This window comes from Thalassophryne amazonica, chromosome 5 (genome assembly GCF_902500255.1).
Source record: "Thalassophryne amazonica chromosome 5, fThaAma1.1, whole genome shotgun sequence".
Lineage (NCBI taxonomy): Eukaryota > Metazoa > Chordata > Actinopteri > Batrachoidiformes > Batrachoididae > Thalassophryne > Thalassophryne amazonica.
The window spans coordinates 106,623,994-106,646,546 of NC_047107.1; the positions used below are offsets into that span (position 1 = coordinate 106,623,994).

The 22,553-nt window shown below is 41.4% G+C and overlaps 1 protein-coding gene across 1 annotated transcript in view; it reads right to left on the minus strand.

Moving 5' to 3' along the window:
- slc4a5a (solute carrier family 4 member 5a) overlaps nucleotides 1–22,553 on the minus strand; it is a 106,771-nt gene that overhangs the window by 9,850 nt on the left and 74,368 nt on the right. The window contains exons 12-16 of the mRNA XM_034171052.1: nucleotides 22,070–22,244; nucleotides 16,265–16,398; nucleotides 13,202–13,473; nucleotides 3,945–3,979; nucleotides 1,672–1,863 (exon numbers count right to left, since the gene is read on the minus strand). Of these exons, the coding sequence (XP_034026943.1) occupies nucleotides 1,672–1,863; nucleotides 3,945–3,979; nucleotides 13,202–13,473; nucleotides 16,265–16,398; nucleotides 22,070–22,244 (808 nt within the window). The remainder of the gene's footprint in view (nucleotides 1–1,671; nucleotides 1,864–3,944; nucleotides 3,980–13,201; nucleotides 13,474–16,264; nucleotides 16,399–22,069; nucleotides 22,245–22,553) is intronic.

Below are 22,553 nucleotides of genomic sequence, written 5' to 3' on the forward strand. Positions count from 1 at the left end.
TGTTTCCAAAGATCAGAGATCAGTTAATTTTGACATTCCTTCTATTAGAGCCAAGACACAGAACAGCTGTGAGTAACACTACCATGCCTGGGAATTGCAGTTTACTACAGAACCTCAAAAACACTCCAACACTCGATGTAGGCCATCTACACTGGACGCATTCTGTGATGGAATAATTTGGCAAACTTTACAAACACAGTTAAAGACTTTAAGATTTGTGGTTTTACATCTGATTATTTAATTACTACTTTAGGTGCCCTCTGCAAGTCTTTCAGGTTGTAATTCTGTCTTCATATGCCCCGTGAGCCAATAAATGGACAGGGGATGTACAAATGTGCTCTGTCCAACAGTGCATCCATCTGTCACATTTCATGTCAATGCTCTAACCATATCAGGGAAAAAAGTGAAATTTGGTGCAAGTAGTGAGGACACTCCCGCCATTCTTTTCCACCAAGTTTCACATCTGCATCTCCTTTGATCTATCACCACCAATGGACCAAATTTGGAGTTGTTTTTATGCATGTAGCTTTTGAACTAGAGAGCTGCATTGGGATTGGGTACCACAGGACCTAATGTAAATCTAGCAGGAACTTTGATGTGGGTGGAAGTGGACAGCTAAAAAAAAAATCGGCGGGAACAGAAACGACAGGATGACTTAGTCAAAAAAAAGAGAATAGTGTAAATGCTACTTTCAGCTTAAACAGAACACTTTTAATTTAACAGGAGCAGCGGGCATAACATAACATACACACACAGAGAGGCACAGACATGGTGCAGCGAATTACTGTAGCAACACTGCATGCCCATATATGGCGCACACATGAAACTGTCTTTAAACTAAATGAAAACAAATAGTATCACTATTCCTGACCAGTGCATCAAAAGACATACAGACTAGGGAATCGAAAAAAAACAGCCCCATGAATCTCTTTATTAATAGCCTAAATGATGTGTTTTCTCCTGCAGAACAAGAGGAGACACAAAATGGGCGAGAACGGGACAAAGAAATTAGTCCCACACAGGCTCTATTTGAACCATATGCTGAATTTTCAATAAAAAAAATAAATAAATAATAATAATTATATATATATATATATATATTCATTTATTTTACTTCCATTATTGTTATGGTTTGTAGTAGCTGGGTACCATGTGATTCATTGTTGACATCCTGGTTCTCGAAACCAGGCACCTAAGTGGCTCTACTTTACTCTTTTCTACTCTCCTATTTTACTTTTGCTTTTTAGATATACCTTTGTATACTGGCATAGTTCCACCTTAGAATTGGAATATAATATATAAGATATACCTTACTGACTTTTCATGGATTTATGTGGGGTTTTTTTTGGGTGGTAGAGAAAGAGCATGAGAGATGTAAAATTAGGAAAGTGCAATTGAGAGAGATGTACAGCAAAGGTTGTGCATTTCGGGATTCAAAACCAGGGATGCTACAAACCTCAAGCTTTTTAATTATGTAAAATCTAATGAATATGATCAGTAAAATGGGCTTTCTGGGGGTCATTATGCAGGTGTTTGTTGACTGAAATCAAGACGAGGTTACACTTGGAGTTCTTCGTTGTGTCTTGTATTTGAGACATGAAACCAACAACAATCTTTTTTAATGTAGAAGTGCAGCTAAGAAAGAATTTGTCACATTGTCTGATTGATCACCTTGGTGGGGAAGTAGCGGCTGAACTTGAACTTCTTGAGAGAGACAGTCATGGAATATGTGCCAAAGAAGAGGATGAAGGACATAAGGGCCAGATCAGGGACGTACTTGCAAGCGTTTCCCACCACAGAACCTCCGTATTTCTGACACTCCTTCTTGCTGAGCTGGCTCCAGTCCAAACCTGTATCATTGAACTGAGATGATGGATGGCAGCGAGGAGAGATGAGAGGAAGAAACACAGTGAAGTGTTCTGACACAGAAAGACTGAAAATTATCAGGAGAGAACATGAATATGAATTGGAAACTATAAATTGTCCGTAGGTGTGTGTGCAGATGTGAATGTGTTTGTTTGTCTATATGTGGCCCTGTGACAGACTGGCGTCCTGTCCAGGGTGTACCCCGCCTCACACCCTATGACTGCTGGCATAGGCTCCAGCCCCCATGACCAAATCTTGGATAAATGGTTGAAGATGAGTGTGTACAGTTGTATGCAAAAGTTTGGGAACTCCAGATCATGGTGTTTGAGCGCTCTGGCATACCAAATGTGGTAACACCACATTTTGGTGTCCTGGCTAATTATGTAAAACCAGCTGTCAAGAATTTGGGAGTGATATTTGACAACTGTTTGAGGTCTGATCAACAGATAAACTCTGTTGTCAAAGCAAGTTTTTTCCAGCTTCGACTTTTGGCTAAAATAAAGTACTTTCTCAGTAGACATGATCTTGAGATGGCCATTCATGATTTCATTATCTCCAGACTTTTATAATTCACTTTATTCTGGAATTAATCAGTCTTCTCTTGCACATCTCCAGTTGGTGCAGAATGCTGCTGCTCGTCTTTTAACAAACACTTTTAGACATGAACATATTATGCCCATCCTATACTCACTCCACTGGCTTCCAGTTCATTTTGGAATTGATTAAGATTTTAGTGTTTGTTTTTAAGGCTATTTATGGCCTTGCACCTCCCTACTTGTCTGAAAGTTTAACTTTGCGCACTTACAGTAGGGCATTATGGGCGTCTGGCCAGCTTTACTTAGATGTTCCGAGGTCAAGATACAAACGCTGGGGTGATCATGCTTTTGTGGTAGCTGGTCCCAGACTGTGGAACAAGCTACCTCTTGAGTTATGTACTATTCCTGACCTTTTAAATCTATGTTAAAGACTTATTTAAACTGGCTTTTCACACTTAGTGGGGGAGGTGACATGTTCTGTTTTTATGTGCCGTTTTAAAATTTTATTGTATATGTGTTTTATTTTTGTGAATTTGTGTTTTTAATGTTAAGTGAACACCAGTTATATGTTGATTGATTGATTATTTGATTGATTGATTTCCAAGATTTTCCTTTATAAATCATTGGTTGTTTGGATTGGCAGTTTCAGTTAAGTATATCATATAGCAGACAAACATTGATATTTGAGAAGTGAAATGAAATTTATAGGATTTACAGAAAGTGTGCAAATAATTCATTGAACAAAATTAGGCAGGTGCATAAATTTGGGCACCCCAACAGAAAAAAATGAAAAAAGATTTTTTCAAAATTATTAAATATATGCTGATGCATATACAAACTATAATCTAGCAAACCAGCTATGTAATGTGTGTGTCTTATATAGTAATATAAGTCCTTTAGAAACTATTATAAATACAACTGTCATAACTTCTGTTCAAATGTGAAAACAGTTATTTATATACACAGATTATAGAGATAATTCATGGAAAAGTAAATGTATAAACTTCAACAAGTAATATTTGTCATCCACTTGATACTGGGGCTTAGTAAATCACTTTCTAGACTGATTCACTGTGCCCCGATTCACTGTGCCCCAGGTGCATGTGACACACAAGTCATGTTATCAAATAGCTGATAGTCTGGAGAAGACATAACACATACTCATCAGTTGGATGGGGTAGTCTTCTAACTAATAACAATTTTGGGCCACCTTTCCTCTGTTGTGAGAAATAATACAAAGACACTGACATCCACAAAATTTACTTTGATAGGAAAAAACTGACTTCACTTGTCACTTAGTTTTACCCTTAATGTATCCAAAAACAAAACACTTATTTTTAAGGGGGATGTCTTTATACATAAAAAGATGGCATAACTGCTGCAAATATATATGTAGTTTTGCAGGTATAGCTACTGATTCACTGTGCCCTGTGATTCACCGTGCCCCGGTTTGCCCTATACTTGTTTTTTGTGAACTGTTGTGTGTTTGGGGCAGATCTGAAAATGCCACCAACAAATACCAAAAGCACAGCAAAAACCTACCCCAGACACAGTAGAGGCATTATCTGGCACTGGAACTACACAGTTGAAGGTCAATGCAGCCACTGTTTATGAACAGGAAACAAGGTTGAGAGAAAACCATTGAAATTTTACCACCAGAACAATGCAGAAAGCAGACTGAGGCTCAAACATACTCACTTGTAAAAGACAGCAGCCAAATTGTGCATGGTGAAAACAAATAAAAGACAAATCAGTTACAGAAATCAACATCTAAATTCTAATCCTGCATATTACACAATGAGAAATCATGAAAGAAAAATGACTCGTGGTTCCCATTAAATATGAGTTGAACTTTGCGCATTTAAAGTATGAGGATCAAAATGAATTAACTGAGAGTGTTACTGTTGCACCCACAGAAGACAAAATGGGTTTCTACATTTTGTCCCATCAAGTCTCAATCATGTTATACTCATAACTCATTATACTCACGACTATCAGTCAGTTTCAGAATATAAATAGTGTGCAGAGATTATAAAGTACTTAAAAAGAACATTGCAGTGCATCTATTTGTATAGCTAAAGTTGCCATCCTGCTGTTTTGAACAAGATGACAAATTTAAGAATGCTCCTGGACTTCGTACCGAGATATAAACCTTGGTACTGAAAAGAATGGTTGAAAATCAGATCCAGAGAACAAACAGTAAACGAGAACTGAAAATGTGACAATAGAAATTACCACATTTCTTTTGTCACATTTTCAGTTCTCAATTACTGTTTGTTCTCTGGATCTGATAAATGGATCCTGGTTCCCATTAAAGATGAGTCTAACTTTGCACATTTAAAGTATGAGGATCAAAATGAATTAACTGAGAGCTACTGTTCCACCCACAGAAGACAATGGGTTTCCACATTTTATCCCATCAACTCTCAATCATGTACACATTATACTCATGACTATCACTCACTGAAAATCAAAATGTGGTCATTTAACTCAGCCACATGGGGTGTGCATCCAGTACATTCTGAGTGCTGGTCCCAAGCCCGAATAAATGAGGAGGGTAGAATGAGGCAGGGCATTAACCTTAAAGTTTGCAAATCTCAGCCACATGGTGTGTGTAGCCAGTACACTGTGAGTGCCAGTCCCAAGCCTGGATAAGTGAGTAAGATAGGATAAGATAAGAAAAGCCTTTATTCATCCCTCAATGGGGAAATTTCAGTGTCACATCGCAGCATAGAACAGTAGGAATAGAAAGGCATGCAATAAAACAGACAAGTATCTCTTAAAAAACAAGAACTAAAAAAAAAAGCACTGAGTGCCGGGTAAAGCTAAGGCTACCATTGTTCAGTTCAATGCTGCACTGCCGGGATGATAAACACTGTCGGGATGTGAAAGTGATCAGATAAAGTGACTTCAGCGTGAAATGTACGATAAGTTACTCTGATATTTACAATATGGACAGGTTAAAATATAGTAGGTAAAGTGACTTGAGTTTGCACCATAAGTTAAATTATTGCACCTAATAAATACAGCAGGTAATGACATGATTATTGTCCTGGTTGCTATGGTTACCACAGTACTAGCATTGCTCATTGTACAGTCTGACAGCAGCCATGAGAAACGATCTGCGGAATCTCTCCCTCACACAGCGAGGGTGGATGAGTCTGTCACTAGTAGGGTTGTAGAGTAGGACTGCATCAGGCGGGTGCATCCGGCATAAAACAAGCCAAAAATACCATACAGAGTTTGAATAGAATTTCCATAACGGATCGGTCGAGGCTTGGGTTAACAGCAACTGCCAATGGTGCCATTACCCAACAGGAAGTCGGTGGAAATTGGACTACTGGTGGGTGAAGAAGAACAGGATGTTATATGGCTGGGGGGGCCTGGCTGCCGGTTTGTTTGTCTTTTGGTTTCCTCCCAGGTGGCGTGCATTTGGGACTGAGTGGCTGTGTTGCTGAGGCTGTCAGGACCTCACCCTGATCACCTGCGACTCGTCAGGACTCACAGCTGTGGTGCATCTGGATGGAGTGGAACATGTTGGCATTTAAGACTGGAGTGCACAGTGTGTATTTGCCAGAGACTCGACCTTGTGACCAGACGGGTGAGATCGTCGTCTCGGGAGCCATCTCATCAGCAGCGGATGCTGAGAACGTCCAGGTTGATGCACAGTCCTGTGAAGAGGAGGGGGTGAGGTCTCACGCTCGTCAGCACACTTCCTGAGGTACGTTAGATTTTGTGACTAACAGTTATACAGTCAGTAAAGGTGGTGTCCCTCACACCTTATTGTATTGAGCTGTTTGTTAGGTCATGTATCAGCTTCCACTGCGGTGGAGTTTGTGAACTGGATGTTCCATGCCTGCAGGTTAGGAAGCTGATCAGTAATCAAGCCAGGAAGTGTTTGCTGTTTGTACACCTTTAAGTGTTCTGTGTGTAGAGTGTGGACTCACATAATGGTTCCTTCTTTCACAGACTCGGTTGTTGCGGCCACCTGGGGGGTGTCGGCGGGGTCCTTGGGTCCGAAACAGCTTCTGGCTCCGGACCGTTAGCGCTGCTGGGAGCGCACCACGCCAGGCCGCACCTTTTTATTATATTTTCACTGTTATGTATTAATTCAGTTAGCCTTTGTACCGTGCTCTGCTTATTTCATACTGGGTCCTTCAAACGCTGGTCGGTTCTCCGAGCTGCGTCCGACACATAACACAAGAGGTGGAGAACGTGTCCACAGACAGTGGAAAAAGCGGAAAATTCAAACGGTGGAAGTGAGAATAGGTACTTTGAATGTTGGGAACATGACTAAAGGGAGAGAGCTGGCTGATATGATGGAGAGGAGAAAGGTAGGCATATTTTGTGTGCAAGAGAACAAGTGGAAGAGAAGTAAGAGCAGGAGCATAAGCGGTGGGTTCAAGTTGTTGTATCATGGTGTAGATAGGAAGCGAAATGGTGCTGAGGTCATTTTACAGGAAGAGTATGTTGAATGTGTTGGAGGTTAAATGAGTGTTTGACAGTGATGAGTATGAAGTTGGAAATTGACGGGGTGATGATTTTTCAATTTCAATTCACAACAGAGTTGCCTCAAAGCGCTTCACACAGGTAAGGTCTAACCTTACCATCCCCCAGAGCAACAGTGGTAAGGAAAAACTCCCTGTGAGGAAGAAACCTCAAGCAGACCACATTCAAAGGGGTGACCCTCTGCTTGGGCCATGCTACCGACATAAATTACAGAACACTTCACAGAACAATTCACGGACGAATATACAAGAAATGCTGTTGGCGCACAGGACAGGAGGGTTGCCAACACAAATACAACTCCCATCTCTGGATGGAGCTGCACCTTAAACAGAGAGAAAAAACAGAATCAGGCATCAGAAAGACAAAAATACTGTATAATTTGCCAGCATTAAACAAGAAGAAAAACAGAAATGCTAAGGTGATCGCTGGCCACTAGCCCTAAACTTCACTAAAAGACCCAGAATTTAGGTAACGTTGAGGCCGCGGCCCACTCCAATTACTGATAAAATGAATTAAAAGGTAAAAAGCGTAAAACAAAACTGTACCAGTATGCTAGCCATATGAAAGGGAAAATAAGTGCATCTTATGTCTGGACTTGAAAGTCTCCACAGAATCATTCCAGAGAACAGGGGCACGATAAGAGAAAGCTCTGTGACCTGCAGACTTCTTTTTCACCTTAGGGATACAAAGTAGTCCTGCACCCTGAGAATGTAAAGCCCGGGCCGGTACGTAAGGTTTAATTAGGTCAGCTAGGTAGGGAGGTGCCAGTCCATGAATAATTTTATAGGTTAGTAGCAGAACCTTAAAATCTGATCTCACTGCATCAGGGCATATGCACTGATGATGAATATCAGTGCATATGCCCCACAGGTAGGTTGTGAGACAAAGGATAAAAAGATTTCTGGAGTGAGTTAGATGAGGTGGTGGAGAGTGTGCCCAAGAATGAAAGAGTGGTGATAGGAGCAGACTTCAATGTGCATGTTACCATACCATACCATTGGCAAACAGAACAGAGGTGATAAGGAAGTAATGGGTAGATATGGTATGAAAGACAAGAATGTGGAAGGACATATGCAGCTATGAACAAGAAGAAGAGTGGAAAGGCAGTTGGCCCAGATTCCATTGGAGGCATGGAAATGTCCAGGAGAGATGGCAGTGGAGTTTCTAACCAGGTTATTTAATCAAATCTTTGAAAGTGAGAAGATGCATGAGGAATGGAGATGAAGTGTGCTGGTTCCTATTTTTAAGAACAAGTGTGATGTGCAGAGCTGCAGTAACTACAGAGGCATAAAGTTGATCAGCCACATCATGAAGTTGTGGGAAAGAGGAGTAGAAGCTAAGTTTAGAAAACAGGTCAAGATCTGTGAGCAGCAATATAGTTTCATGCCGAGAAAGAGCACTACAGATGTAATGTTTGCTCTGAGAATAGTGATGGAGAAGTATAGAGAAGGCCAGAAGGAGTTACATTGTGTGTTTGTGGATTTAGAGAAAGCTTATGACAGGGAGCCAAGAGAAGAGTTGTGGTATTGTATGAGGAAGTCTGGAATGGCAGAGAAGTATGTGAGGGTAGTGCAGAACATGTTCAAGGATAGTGTGACAGCAGTGAGATGCACAGTAGAAATGACAGACTCATTCAAGGTGGAGGTGGGATTACACCAACGATCAGCTCTGAGTCCTTTCTTGTTCACAATGGTGATGGACATGTTGACAGGTGAGATCAGCCAGGAGTCTCCATGAACTATGATGTTTGTAGATAAAATTGTGATCTGTAGTGATAGTAGAGAGCAGGTTGAATCTAACCTGGAAAGGTGGAGATATGCTCTGGAGAACAGGGAAATGAAAGTCAGTAAGACTGAGCACATGTGTGTGAATGAGAGGGAGCCCAGTGGAATAGTTCAGTTACAAGGAGTAGAAATGATGAAAGTAGATGAGTTTAAATACTTGGGGTCAACTGTCCAAAGTAATGGAGAGTGTGGTAGAGAGGCAAAGAAGAGAGTGCAGGCAGGGTGGAGTGGGTGGGGAAAGGTGGCAGAAGTGATTTCTGACTGAACGATATCTGCAAGAGTAAAGGGGAAAGTTTACAAGACAGTAGTGAGACCAGCTATGTTGTTGCTGATGATGTTGCTTTTCTTTTTGGGAGTGACAAGAATGGACAGGATTACGAATGAACATAGAGGTGACAGCTCAGGTGGGATGGTTTGGAGACAAAGTCAAAGAGGAGAGATTGGGATAGTTTGGAGATGTGCAAAGGAGGGACCCAGGGTATATAGGGAGAAGGATGATGAGGATGGAGCCACCAGGCAGGAGGACAAGAGGGAGGCCAAAGAGGAGGTTTATGGATGTGGTGAAGGAGGACATGCAGGTGTGACAGAGGAAGAAACAGAGGACAGGGTAAGATGGAAAAGAAAGAGAAGAAGAAATGTGATCATTTCTTGGACCTCACTCCCCTGACAGCCAAAGGATACTCTGGCCACAGCCCAGGTTTTGGCCGACTGGTCATAGCACTCACTTTCCATACTGGAGATCATAGGTTTGTGTCCCAAGAGGACTGAGTGGAAGGAGTCAAAAACACAACACAGAGCAAGCCGCTACACTTGCAACAGCAATGCCACACAATTACACAAAAAGATCATTGCAAATTAATCAAATCAGTCCTTTGATTATTACAGCATGAAATGGAAAGTTGCTGTGAAAACAATTTGTGGTCACTGGGACAGGACGTTGGCTACCAATCTGTAGAAGTGAGTTTGATTTCCGGTCAGGTTACCTGTGTCTTTGAACAACACAGGTCATCTGCATTGTCCCAGTCCACCCAGCTGCAAATTGGTGCCAGCCTTGGCTGGTGAAGTAACCTGTTTCAGACTAGTGTTTGATCTAGGGAGAATCGTAAATCTTCATCAGCTTCAAACAATGGAATTCAAGAATGGCACTTATAGCAGTGGGCCTCCTGACTCATATAGTACTGACTTCTTTCTTTAACCATTTCTGACATTTTTGTTCTAAGGTGCCAGTTCCAGATCTGGGACCAGGTTTTCCCAGGTCATCACCAAAGCCCAAGTGACTCCCTGTCTTGTGTAAAATTCACAAGGTACTAGCAATTTTTGAGTTACATGATGTTTATTCAAAAATAACCAAAATTTTAAATAAGAAAATAAGGTGATGATTCTTAACATATGCTAAAGTTAATTTATACTCAACAAAAATATAAACGCAACACTTTTGGTTTTGCTCCCATTTTGTATGAGATGAACTCAAAGATCTAAAACTTTTTCCACATACACAATATCACCATTTCCCTCAAATATTTTTCACAAACCAGTCTAAATCTGTGATAGTGAGCACTTCTCCTTTGCTGAGATAATCCATCCCACCTCACAGGTGTGCCATATCAAGATGCTGATTAGAAACCATGATTAGTGCACAGGTGTGCCTTAGACTGCCCACAATAAAAGGCCACTCTGAAAGGTGCAGTTTTATCACACAGCACAATGCCACAGATGTCGCAAGATTTGAGGGAGCGTGCAATTGGCATGCTGACAGCAGGAATGTCAACCAGAGCTGTTGCTCGTGTATTGAATGTTCATTTCTCTACCTTAAGCCGTCTCCAAAGGCGTTTCAGAGAATTTGGCAGTACATCCAACCAGCCTCACAACCGCAGACCACGTGTAACCACACCAGCCCAGGACCTCCACATCCAGCATGTTCACTTCCAAGATCGTCGGAGACCAGCCACTTGGACAGCTGCTGAAAATCGGTTTGCATAACCAAAGAATTTCTGCACAAACTGTCAGAAACCGTCTCAGGGAAGCTCATCTGCATGTTCGTCATCCTCATCGGGGTCTCGACCTGACTCCAGTTCGTCGTTGCAACTTCGCACAGCCATTGAAGAGGAGTGGACCAACATTCCACAGGCCACAATTGACAACCTGATCAACTCTATGCGAAGGAGATGTGTTGCACTGCATGAGGCAAATGGTGGTCACACCAGATACTGACTGGTATCCCCCCCCCAATAAAACAAAACTGCACCTTTTAGAGTGGCCTTTTATTGTGGGCAGTCTAAGGCACACCTGTGCACTAATCATGGTGTCTAATCAGCATCTTGATATGGCACACCTGTGAGGTGGGATGGATTATCTCAGCAAAGGAGAAGTGCTCACTAACAGATTTAGACTGGTTTGTGAACAATATTTGAGGGAAATGGTGATATTGTGTATGTGGAAAAAGTTTTAGATCTTTGAGTTCATCTCATACAAAATGGGAGCAAAACCAAAAGTGTTGCGTTTATATTTTTGTTGAGTTGTTTCTCAGTTCCACTGCTATATAAGGAATATATATGGTACAGTTGCAGACATCTATTTTGTAATGCCTTGACTAAAAACCTGACTAAACACCCCATAATAACAAAAAACTTTTTGAAAATTTTTCCAATTTATTAAAAATAAAAAACTAGGAAATTGACATTCACACCCTTCGCTCAGTGCTTTATTGATGCACCTTTGGCAGCAATTACAGCCTTAGGTCTTCTTGAATATGATGCCACAAGCTTGGTGCACCTATCTTTGGTCAGTTGTGTCCATTCCTCTTTGCAGAACCTCTCAAGCTCCATCAGGTTGGATGGGGAGCGTCAGTGAATAGACATTTTCAGATCTCTCCAGAGGTGTTCAATCAGATTCAGGTCTGGGCTCTGGCTAGGCCACTCAAGGACATTCACAGAGTTGTCCTGAAGACACTCCTTTGATATCTTGGCTTGGCTGTGTGTTTAGGGTCATTGTCCTATTGAAAGATGAACTGTCACCCCAGTCTGAGGTCAAGAGCGCTCTGGAGCAGTTTTCATTCAGGATGTCTCTGTGCGTTGCTGCATTCATCTTTCCCTCAATCCTGACTAGTCTCCCAGTTCCTGCAGTGAAAATCATCTCCACAGCATGATGCTGCCACCACCATGCTTCACTGTAGGGATGGTGTCTGGTTTCCTCCAAACATGACACCTGGTATTCACACCAAAGAGTTCAATCTTTGTTTCATCAGACCAAAGAATTTTGTTTCTCATGGTCTGAGAGTCCTTCTAGTGCCTTTTGTCAAACTCTAAGCAGGCTGCCATGTGCTTTTTACTAAAGAGTGGGTTCTGTCTGGCACTCTATCATACAGGCCTGATTGGTGGATTGCTGCAGAGATGGTTGTCCTATTGGAAGGTTCGGCTCTCTCCACAAAGGAATGCTAGAGCTCTGACACAGTGACCATCAGGTTCTTGGTCACATCCCTGACCGAGGTCCTTCTCCCCCAATTGCTCAGTTTAGACGAGTGGTCAGTTCCAGAAAGACTCCTGGTGGATCACAACTTCTTCCATTGATGGATGATGGAGGCCACTGTGCTCATTGGGACCTTCAAAGCAGCAGAAATGTTTCTGTACTCTTTCCCATATTTGTGCCTTGAGACAATCCTGTCTCAGGGGTCTACAGACAGTTTCTTTGACTTAGGTTGGATGTTTGGACTCCAATTAATCTGTAGAAACATCTCAAGTATGATCAGTGGAAACAGGATGCACCTGAGCTCAATTTTGAGCTTCATGGCAAAGGCTGTGAATACTTATGTACATGTGATTTCTTAGTGTTTTATTTTTTAATAAATTGCAAAAATCTCATAACTTTTTTCACATTATGGGGTATTGAGTGTAGAATTTTGAGGGGAAAAATGAATTTGGAATAAAGCTGTAACATAAAAAAAATTGGAAAAAGTGAAGCGCTGTGAATACTTTCTGGATGCACAGTAGATTTATTTCAGGTTTTGGTCATTATGTCAGACTTTCACTGGGTCAGTAGTTTATATACACCAAAATAAATGCTTGTTTAAACAGCGTGGATGATTTCCAGAGATTAAAGTAGTAGTAGTAGTTTACTTTATTTCAAGCTTGAAGTCCATAGAAGAAACAGAGAAATAAAGAAGCATAGACAAAAAAAAAAGAAAGAAATTGATTTAATGAATTTTTAAAGCTTCTGACTGACTAATTTGCATTAAGTATATATATATATATATATATATATATATATATATATATATATATATATATATGGACCTACTTGCAGAATCAATGCCTTCTTACATTTATGAGCAGGGAGGGGAAAACTAAACAATTAAGTCAAGCCTTGAGCTTTGAACACAGATAGCATTATTCTATCCTTAGTCCCTGTTCCTGACCACATACTGCTAAAAACACAAAGAAATGTGTGCACCATCACTGTCTCCCTGAGGTTAAGCGTGTTGTGTCTCCCTGAGTCAAGGGGTGAACTCACGTGGATCTGGAGCCCGGCACTCGCACTTGTAGGTAGTGACATAGTCGGGTTTGTAGTCTATGTTGATGGGGTAGTATTTGAAGGAGCCGGCCATCTTCTTGATGGCGTCAGAGATGAATATGAAGGAGATGAGGCTGGAGAAGCCCTCCTCAGTGAAACGTGTCATGTACTTGATGATGTAACTGGCGTCTGTTGCGACCAGGACGAAACACTGCAGGCAGGAGTGGATGCCAATCCACAGGCGCAGCTCCATGTAATCAATGCTGTTGGTCCTGTGAAAATGAGAATGAAGTTATCAGAGAATCTCACTGAAGTGTGGACAACCAACAACTTAAAACATCACGCTAACTTTATTTGGCAATATTCAATTCAGATTTAATTCATCCATTCATTCATTTTCTACTGCTTATCCAAGTTCGGGTCACAGGGGCAGCTCATCCCACACTTCCCTATCCTCAGCCAGGCCCTCTCACTCATCCTGGGGGATCCTGAGATGTTCCCAAGCCAGGTGGGAGATATAGTCCCTCCAGCATGTCTTGGGTCTTCCCAGGAATCTCCTATCAGATGGACAAGAATGGAAGACCTCCCTAGGGAGACAATCATGGGGCATCCTCACCAGGTGCCCAAACCACCTCAGCTGGTTCCTTTTGATGTGAAGAAGCAGTGGTTCTTCACTAGTTCCCTCTTGGATACTCTCATCCTGTCTCAGAGTGTAAGCCCAGATACCTTATGGAGGAATCTTATTCCCACCGATTGTATCCCTGACCTTGTTCTTTTGGTCACTACCCAGATTTAACTCAGATTCCCATTGTATAATACAGTGACAAATAAGTGGGCTAAATAATTTCTGCAAGGCTTTACTTTGCTAGCTGCAAATCACAAGGGGATCTAGATTGTCCATCACCTCCAATATGATGGAACTTTTCCCAAATGAAATATGGTAGCTGAAAGGGCGCCACCAAGTGGTGGATTCTGTGCTGGAGAGCAACAACAACTCTTTAATGGCCCTGTCCCATTGGGGAGAGGATTAATTGCGCATGATTTGAGTATACAAATTTCGGATGTTCGTTGTCGTCCGCAACAAAACTGACCAAAAATGACAAATTTCTCAGTATGAATTACGGATATATTAATAATGTATAGCACTAATAATGTATCTGCAGGGCCTTATAGCACGGCAGATGATCAGGCTCTACTTTTACTTACTATAAATCTTAGAAATAATGTGACAGAGAAAAGAAAAAAATATTCACAGAAATCATTTGCCGTGACGGATATGGTGGAATAGACAGTTTAATACCAAAAAGAAAAAAAAAAATAGATGAATGAAAAGATGTAAGTTTACATGGACAGGCTGTTTGCTGATCACCAGGTTACAAAGAGACTCTCATAACTGTATTAAATCGGACTGTGGTAAAATGCAGAGTAGATAACTCTGAGATAGGAGTTGGGCTACCAATATGCAGACCTGGATTCGATGCCCGGACAAGCCACCTATCTGTGCTCTTGGACAAAATATTTAATCTGCATCATCCCAGTCCACCCAGTACAACAGGGTTTTAGGGTCACGTTTTTTTTTAGACTTCAAGAATAAAGTCATATTATGAGAATAAAGTCATAACATTACGAGAATAAATTCGTAATTTCATAAGAATGCAGTTGTAATATGAGAATAAAGTCCTACTTTTATGAGAAACAAAACTCGTAATATTACGAGAATAAAGTTGTAAATAAATACGAGAAGCAAAAGCCCTGCAGACTGCCAGTTCCAGGCATCAACTCCTCCATGAAAGAGGAGATTTCGAGAGCTACTAATCGCCGGAACAGTCTGTCAGTTTTGATATGTCTGGTTTTCTGTTTTGCTTTGGCCCATTTGTTCATGCATTGCTTTTCTGTGTATTCATTTTCTTGTTGGGGTTTTTGTACTTGGGTCTGTCTGTAGCTTTCTTTATTGGTGTGGGGTCTCTCTCTCTCTCTCTGGCCACGCCCTGTTTAAGATCACTGGTTGTGTTTGTTCCTCGCCAGATTGATGCATCTTGTGCCTTCTTTCCAGCTTTCGGTTTCATATTCCATATTCCTGCCTGCCTCATTGTGTTCTCGACCTCTTACCCATTTGTTCCGACCATGCATAAGCCTGATGATTGTTGTACTGCTGCTGTGTTTTTTTTTTTTACTGCCATTCCGTGTACTGACCATTGCTATCCTCACCACTAAAATCTTTCAACATCCAAATCCGTTTGTGTGAGCCTCACATTTGTGTCCTAACAAACCCGCCTGTTACAGTCGAAGTCCATGTGGTTCCTCCTCCGGAATAGTCACATTTTCTTGCATATTCTTTTCAAAGTTCTGATAATAATGATAATGTGGTGCAGATGGGCCAAAAGATGAAGTATTTCCCTTATTTGTAAAACCTATACTGAAGTATAACTAATGTAATTTTGAGATGTAGTTTTTCCCCTCATAAAATTACGACTTTATTCTCGTAATATTATGACGTTCTCATAATATTACAACTTTATTCTCGTAATATTATGATTTTTTTCTCATATTACAACGTTATTCTCGTAATAATACAAATTTATTCTCGTAATATTACTTTATACTTTATTCTTGAAAAAAAAAATGCTGTCGTAACCCAGCTATAAGTGGGCACTGGCTTTTGACTGGGGAAGTAGCCTGGTGTCCCACTGGGGGGCGCTTATCAGTTTCATACTGTGGAATTCAGGATTAACAAATGGCTCAATCAGCATCAGGCACTGTAGAGGACTTACTGCTTGTTTCTGACAGAATATCTCCAAAAGATTAGAGGGACTTTACAGCCGTGTCAGAGCCCTGCAAGCAAGCACACACCCCAAAGCTGCTGCTGGTTTGAGCAAGTATGGCAGAGCAACAGACACCCCCACTTTCCATATGAGCAACTCATCTTCACCTCCTGGTTGTCGTTCAAAACAAAGAACAATCACGCTGACACCAATAACGGCATCAAAAGTCCTCGATAGCAGTCCCACTGGTTTTATATCCGTCTCTTACAGGATCATTTGGCTGCAGAGTAGAAAAACTCACTTGCTGAAGTCATACAGGAGCTTTTCAAAGACCAGGATGGGTCCAGTGGAGCTGAGGATGATGAGGGGCTGGCCGCTGAAGAGACAGAACACAGACCCAGCCAGAGCAGTACCCAGGAAACTCTCCATCACACCCTGAGCACAGGACAGAGGGGCAGAAAACGAGGATGGAGACTGAAAAATCAGGGTTGGAAAATACACTTTTTAAAAAAAGATATTGTATAAACCATCAGACAGAGAGACAAATGGACAGAGGCGATCACATGACCGGAACCTTCTCTATTGTTTGGCCTTGTTGCAGTCGAGCACCCCAGTGAGTGAGTAAATGGACTGCATTTATATTGACGCCTTTACGGTGTCCAATCTTTCACATAATCACGCTCTCAATGGGGAGGCCAAGATTTCGTTGTCGGTGTAGACAAGCATTTGTGGCAGCATTGCGTCGTTATGGAGGCGAGTTCAACCAAAATATGTATTTAGGTGTTTAACTAAGATAATCCTGAGTCTTTAATGTGAGTTAAAAAAAAAAAAGCATGTTGCTGTTAGGGTTGTGTGTCAGGAACCGGTTCTTTTTGGGTATCCTTAAGAAATGATTCGATCCATCAACAGCAATAGCCTTTTTGCTAATGATTCCCTTATTGGTCCTTCGGAGTGACCGTTGTTTTTGGGGGCGTTTGTCAGGAAAATGATCATTTCTCTACATTGATTACAGACCTTGCAGCGGGTCTGTATAATCAACCGTTTCTGCAGCGTTGCTTTGCTTTGAACCTTGAACCAATAAAGCAGTGCTTCGATCTTCGATCTGCTGCTTCGTTGGTGCTTTGTTTTATCTTAATTTTTCCCCACTAAAGCCCTAAAGAGCATATGTCTGTGAGTAATATTTACCTTTCTTATGTTAAACCGACCTGTTATGGTCTTCTGAAACAGCTGATAGATGTATTTTATAACTTAAAAAGGGGACCAATGCTAACGCGTTCGCATGTCTATGGCATTTTCAATGTAAAGTTAGCATTAAGCTGAGCCATTATCAAGCCTCCCTCCCCAGCGCGCAAAGGATTCTGGGATACTCTAAAACCATCAATAGCGCTTTTCTATCTGCATCAGACACTCTAAGCGCTGTCAGGGTGTTGCCATGCAAAGTACTCACTACACACTAGGAGCAACTTGGGGATTAAGAACCTTGCCCAAGGGCCCTTAGTGATTTTTCAGTTAGGCTGGGGTTTAAACTGAGGATCCTCTGGTTTCAAGCCCAATGCTTAACCACTAGACCATTACCTCCCACCGCTGAAGAGACAGAACACAGACAGAGTACCTCTTAATTTTCTAGTGTGGTTTAAAAAAAATCATTCTATCAGTCAATATGATTTGCTGGAAAAAACAAACAAGACATATTTCCTTTATTGATGCACGATTTTGCGCTAGCAGGAAGTGAGCTGGCATGATGCTCTTGAGTCAAACGGTCTGCCCCCCTTTCCAAATTAAAACTTGGACCCACAAAAGAGGTAAAAGCAACATTTGGTAGTGGGGGGGTGGGTGTCAAAACACTTATTTAGCCTTCTTACCTAAGATTATAAATATTACAAAGTATTTTCCATATTCATGGCTGGAAAAATCTTGTAATAAGATGTCACCCCTAAAATGGTCCATGCATTAGTTGAAGGTCTCGGTTTCTTGCCACACCACCATCATTTACGTGTACAATCCAGTGTGCAGCATAAACCATAGATACTGCAGGAGGTTAATGTATAGCTTGTTGAATACACTTTATTGCTGTCAGAGGTTATGCATCGGAGTGTATCAAATGTCAACAGATAAATGCTAACATTAGCTAGATTTTAAGTAACTGTTAAAACTGTTAAAGCTAACATTTGCCTTCCCTAACTTTAGTTAGCTAAACACTGGCTAGCTAAATTTCCAGTGTCAATGGAGGAGGGGGGTGGGGGCACATTCATACCTAACTTTAGTTAGCTAACTGGGAGGTGATGGTCAAGTGGTGGGCTTGTGATGAGGATCCTCGGTTCAAATCCCCATCAGAACGAAAAATCCCTCAGGGCATTTGGGAAAGGTCCTTGGGCAAGGTCCTTAATCCCCAACTTGATCTAGGTGTGTAGTAAGCACCGTGCATGGCAACACCCTGATATTGGTGTATGAATGAGTGAATGTGAGGCATCAATGTAAAGCAGTTTAACTATAAATGCAGTCCATTTGCCATAATTTTGTGTACTGTACAACTGTCATTATATCATTTGCACTTGTAACTATGGAGTAAATTCTTGTAACTCAGTAACCAAATTTTTCTTTGGTAATTTGCTGCTGGCTTCAGCACATGCATGCGCGTGCACGCACGCATGCATGCACATACACAATATTCAGGGTGATTGTCTGCTCGTTGTGTGAATCCTTCTTGGAATCAATCCACACCAGTAGTTCAGAGCGTGTCTGAATAACAGTGTTACGTTTTGTTTGTCAGGGTGTTGTCGATGCAGATGTCGAGGTGAGTTGACAAGGCCAAACACTTCCACCACCATCCATCACTGTTTTTCCCACTGTAGAAACAGTCTGTTTATCCCTTTCGATAAACCTTCCTCTTCCTGATGGACCATGGGTACCAAATCCATCACTAAATAGAACTTCTTTCATTGCTTTTATGTGTGTTTATTTTGTGAAATCCTGGCAGTTTTGAGGCCTTTCCTGGGGAGCCATTTAGTGATGACTGATCCTACTTTGATACCAGCACTTTTGCTAATTGGAATTTCTTGTTTATTCAGAACACAATGAATCTGTGATGTTTTCCTCACCCTGAGAAATGAAAGTTTTTGACTTTTGAAGGTGGGGGTCATTTTGCTCTGCTTGATTGGGGGGGGGAATTATAGATATGAGTGACCAATTTGTGCAAAATTCCAGACACTATGACCTAGAAATAGTCAGTCATCCTTGGTGGCTTCAAGCACCAAATGTTGAAGTGGCCTTGAGCAAGACACTGAACTCCTCAATCTCCGGGCACATTGCCCACTTCAAGTTCACACATATATGGAATACAGATATAGAGGAAGAGAAAATGTCATCTCATTGTTTTCAAACTTACAGCACATGAAAAAACAATGACCCACAAACAAACCCTTTAATGTGAGGGAGGTACTCGTTAAAATGCAACTTAACAGTATCTTGACAAAGACTGTATATCATCTTGGTACACAAGGTCACCTCATTAAGACCTCACATTCATTGTTGGACATATTTCATTTGTAATTGTGGCCACTGCAGGACAGAGTCTCTGAAACCTTCTGTACACAATATCTTGAAAAAGACTTTTTATATCAAGGTTATATTTGGTACAGAACATTGCCTCATTGACACCTTGGATGAATTTGAGGTTGGGCCACCTCACTAAAACTTTGGACATGTTCAATGTTGGACATACACTGACAGAGAGCGAGAGAGAGAGAAGAGGGAGCAAAATACGGACTGTTTGTTGCTGTGACGCTACTCTGAACTTCACACGGTTGTATACGCTTCTTTTATTTCTGTTTAGCACCCTTCTGGTTGTATCTACTCTGCATCTATCTCTTCTAGATTGGACTACTGCAATGTTCTATTTTCTGGTTTACCGCAGTCTAGCATTAGGGGTCTCCAATTGGTTCAAAATGCTGCAGCCAGACTTTTGACACGAAGCAGAAAGTACAACCACATTACACACATTTTGGCATCCCTTCACTGACTTCCTGTCCCAGTGAGATCAGATTTTAAGGTTCTGCTACTAACCTATAAAATTATTCATGGACTGGCACCTCCTTACGTACCGGCCCGGGCTTTACGTTCTCAGGGTGCAGGACTACTTTGTGTCCCTAAGGTGAATAAGAAGTCTGCGGGTCACAGAGCTTTCTCGTATCATGCCCCTGTTCTGTGGAATGGTCTCCCTGCGTCAATAAAACAGTCAGATTCCGTGGAGATTTTCAAATCCAGACTTAAGCACTTATTTTCCCTTTCATATGGCTAGCATACTGGTACAGTTTTGTTTTACGCTTTTTACTCTTAATTCATTTACTAGTAATTGGGGCGGGCCTCGGCCTCAACTAACGAACCCCAACCTAAATTCTGGGTCTTTTAGTGAAGTTTAGGGCTAGTGGCCGGCGATCACCTTAGTATTTCTTCTATTTTTCTTGTTGTTTAATGCTGGCAAATTATACAGTATTTCTTGTCTTTCTGATGCCTGATTCTGTTTTTTCTCTGTTTCAGGTGCAGCTCGATCCAGAGATGGGAGTTGTATTCGTGTTGACGATCCCCCTGTCCTGTGCTCCAATAGCGTTTCTTGTATATTCGTCCATGAATTGTTCTGTGAATTGTTCTGTAATTTATGTCTGTTGCATGGCCCAAGCAGTGGGTCACCCCTTTGAGTCTGGTCTGCTTGAGGTTTCTTCCTCAGAGGGAGTTTTTCCTTACCACTGTTGCTCTGGGGGTTGGTAAGATTAGACCTTACCTGTGTGAAGCGCTTTGAGGCAACTCTGTTGTGATTTGGTGCTATATAAATGAAAATAAATTGAAAAAATACATTTCTATTAACAGTTTTGGCCACCGGGGGGAAGAATCTCTGAAACCTATTGTGTGAAAGAACTCCACAAGGTCTTCATGCACAGTGATCAAACTTGCTACTGCAGCTATAAGTTGTCAAGGCCTTCCACAAGTTTGAAGATGGGCTTATTGATCCATCCATTTTAAACTTTGTATCGCGAGCATGTGGTTCTGTGGAAAGTAGTAGGAATACCAAATTGTAGACTGCCTATAGGTGGCGCTTCAAGTCACAACTTTTTGGCATTTTGGACTCTCCCAGGGCCTGCGCCCTGAATATGCCTTGCTCATTTATGCATATTTGGATACACTGGGAACATAACATGGATACAAAAGAACATAATAAAACAAGTTTCACTGAAATCCATAGGGGGCACACCGAGATATGTCCATATGAAAATCGCCAAATATCGCGGTCTTAACATAAAGAGTGCCACCTATGCAAAAGCACCCTAACTAAGCCACCGCCAATTATGCAAATTTGGAAAGAACTTGTCCCAGTGTATCCAAATATGCATAAATGAGCCAGGCTTATTTAGGGCGCAGGCCCTGGGAGGGTCCCAAATGTAGCCCAAAATTCCAAAAGTTGTGACTTGAAGCGCCACCTATAGGCGGCACCCTCAGTTAGCCTTGAAAAATATAACGCTAAATGGGAGAACTCCATCCATACATTCATATACCATAAGATCAATGAGGCTTACTGAGGGCACACAAAGATATTCAAAGGTCAAAATCCACATTTTGACTATGTCACTGTTTTGGCACCTTTAACCCTTACCCTAAAAGGGCCGTAATTTTCCACCCAAAGGGATCTTTGGATAAAAACGCAACTTTTGTGCAATATATCTTCCCCTAAACATGATATATCGCCCCCTTCTATAAACCATCCCACAGTTACAGACTATGGCTCTTAAGTTGTATTGTAGTGGTTCTTCTCTTCATTTTATTGTATTTTAACTTGTCTTTTGTTTTTAGTTTACAGCACTTTGTCAGCACTGGCTGTCTTAAGATGCTTTATAAATAAAGCTGGTATGGTATTTTAGTCATTCATGTCACATGACAGACAACCAAAAACTGATTCTCCCCCCCCCCCCGAGTTGAATACATATTAATATCTGTTACAAAAAACTACACATTTAGACAGATATGATGCACAATACAACAAAAATGATATTAATTCACAGGCAAAATTGGTGGGAAGGATACAGAGTATGTACTTGCACTGTTTGCTGAGTGTTACCTGGTAGTTGTCGGTAGCGTCTCCCAGCAGGCCACCAAACGTGATTGCATTGGTGATGCAGCCGAGGTAGATGAACAGCACAGCGGAAATGGACTGAATATGAAAACCCTCATAGAAATCACTGGGAAACCATGGCAGTTTCCTCTTTATGTCCAGGCACAGACCTCCGCAGAAGCTATCACACACACACACACACACACACACACACACAGTGAACAGGATGCTTAATGCATTCCTTTCCTCAGTAATTTGCATATTACCTCCACTAAAGCACAAGAGTCCTTTCAGCTGTGTGACAGGATATTGGTGAATTTTGATTTCAAGTGGGCTCTAACAAATAGAGGTTCGTGTTTTCCCAGTTATCAATTTTAAAACAATGAAGGAAAACATAACACTTTTATCAGGCAAATTTTTCCAATAATACAGAAACCTCTCCCTTATTTCTTTAATGTCATGTTATTGCCCAATGTTGGAAAAAAGAGGA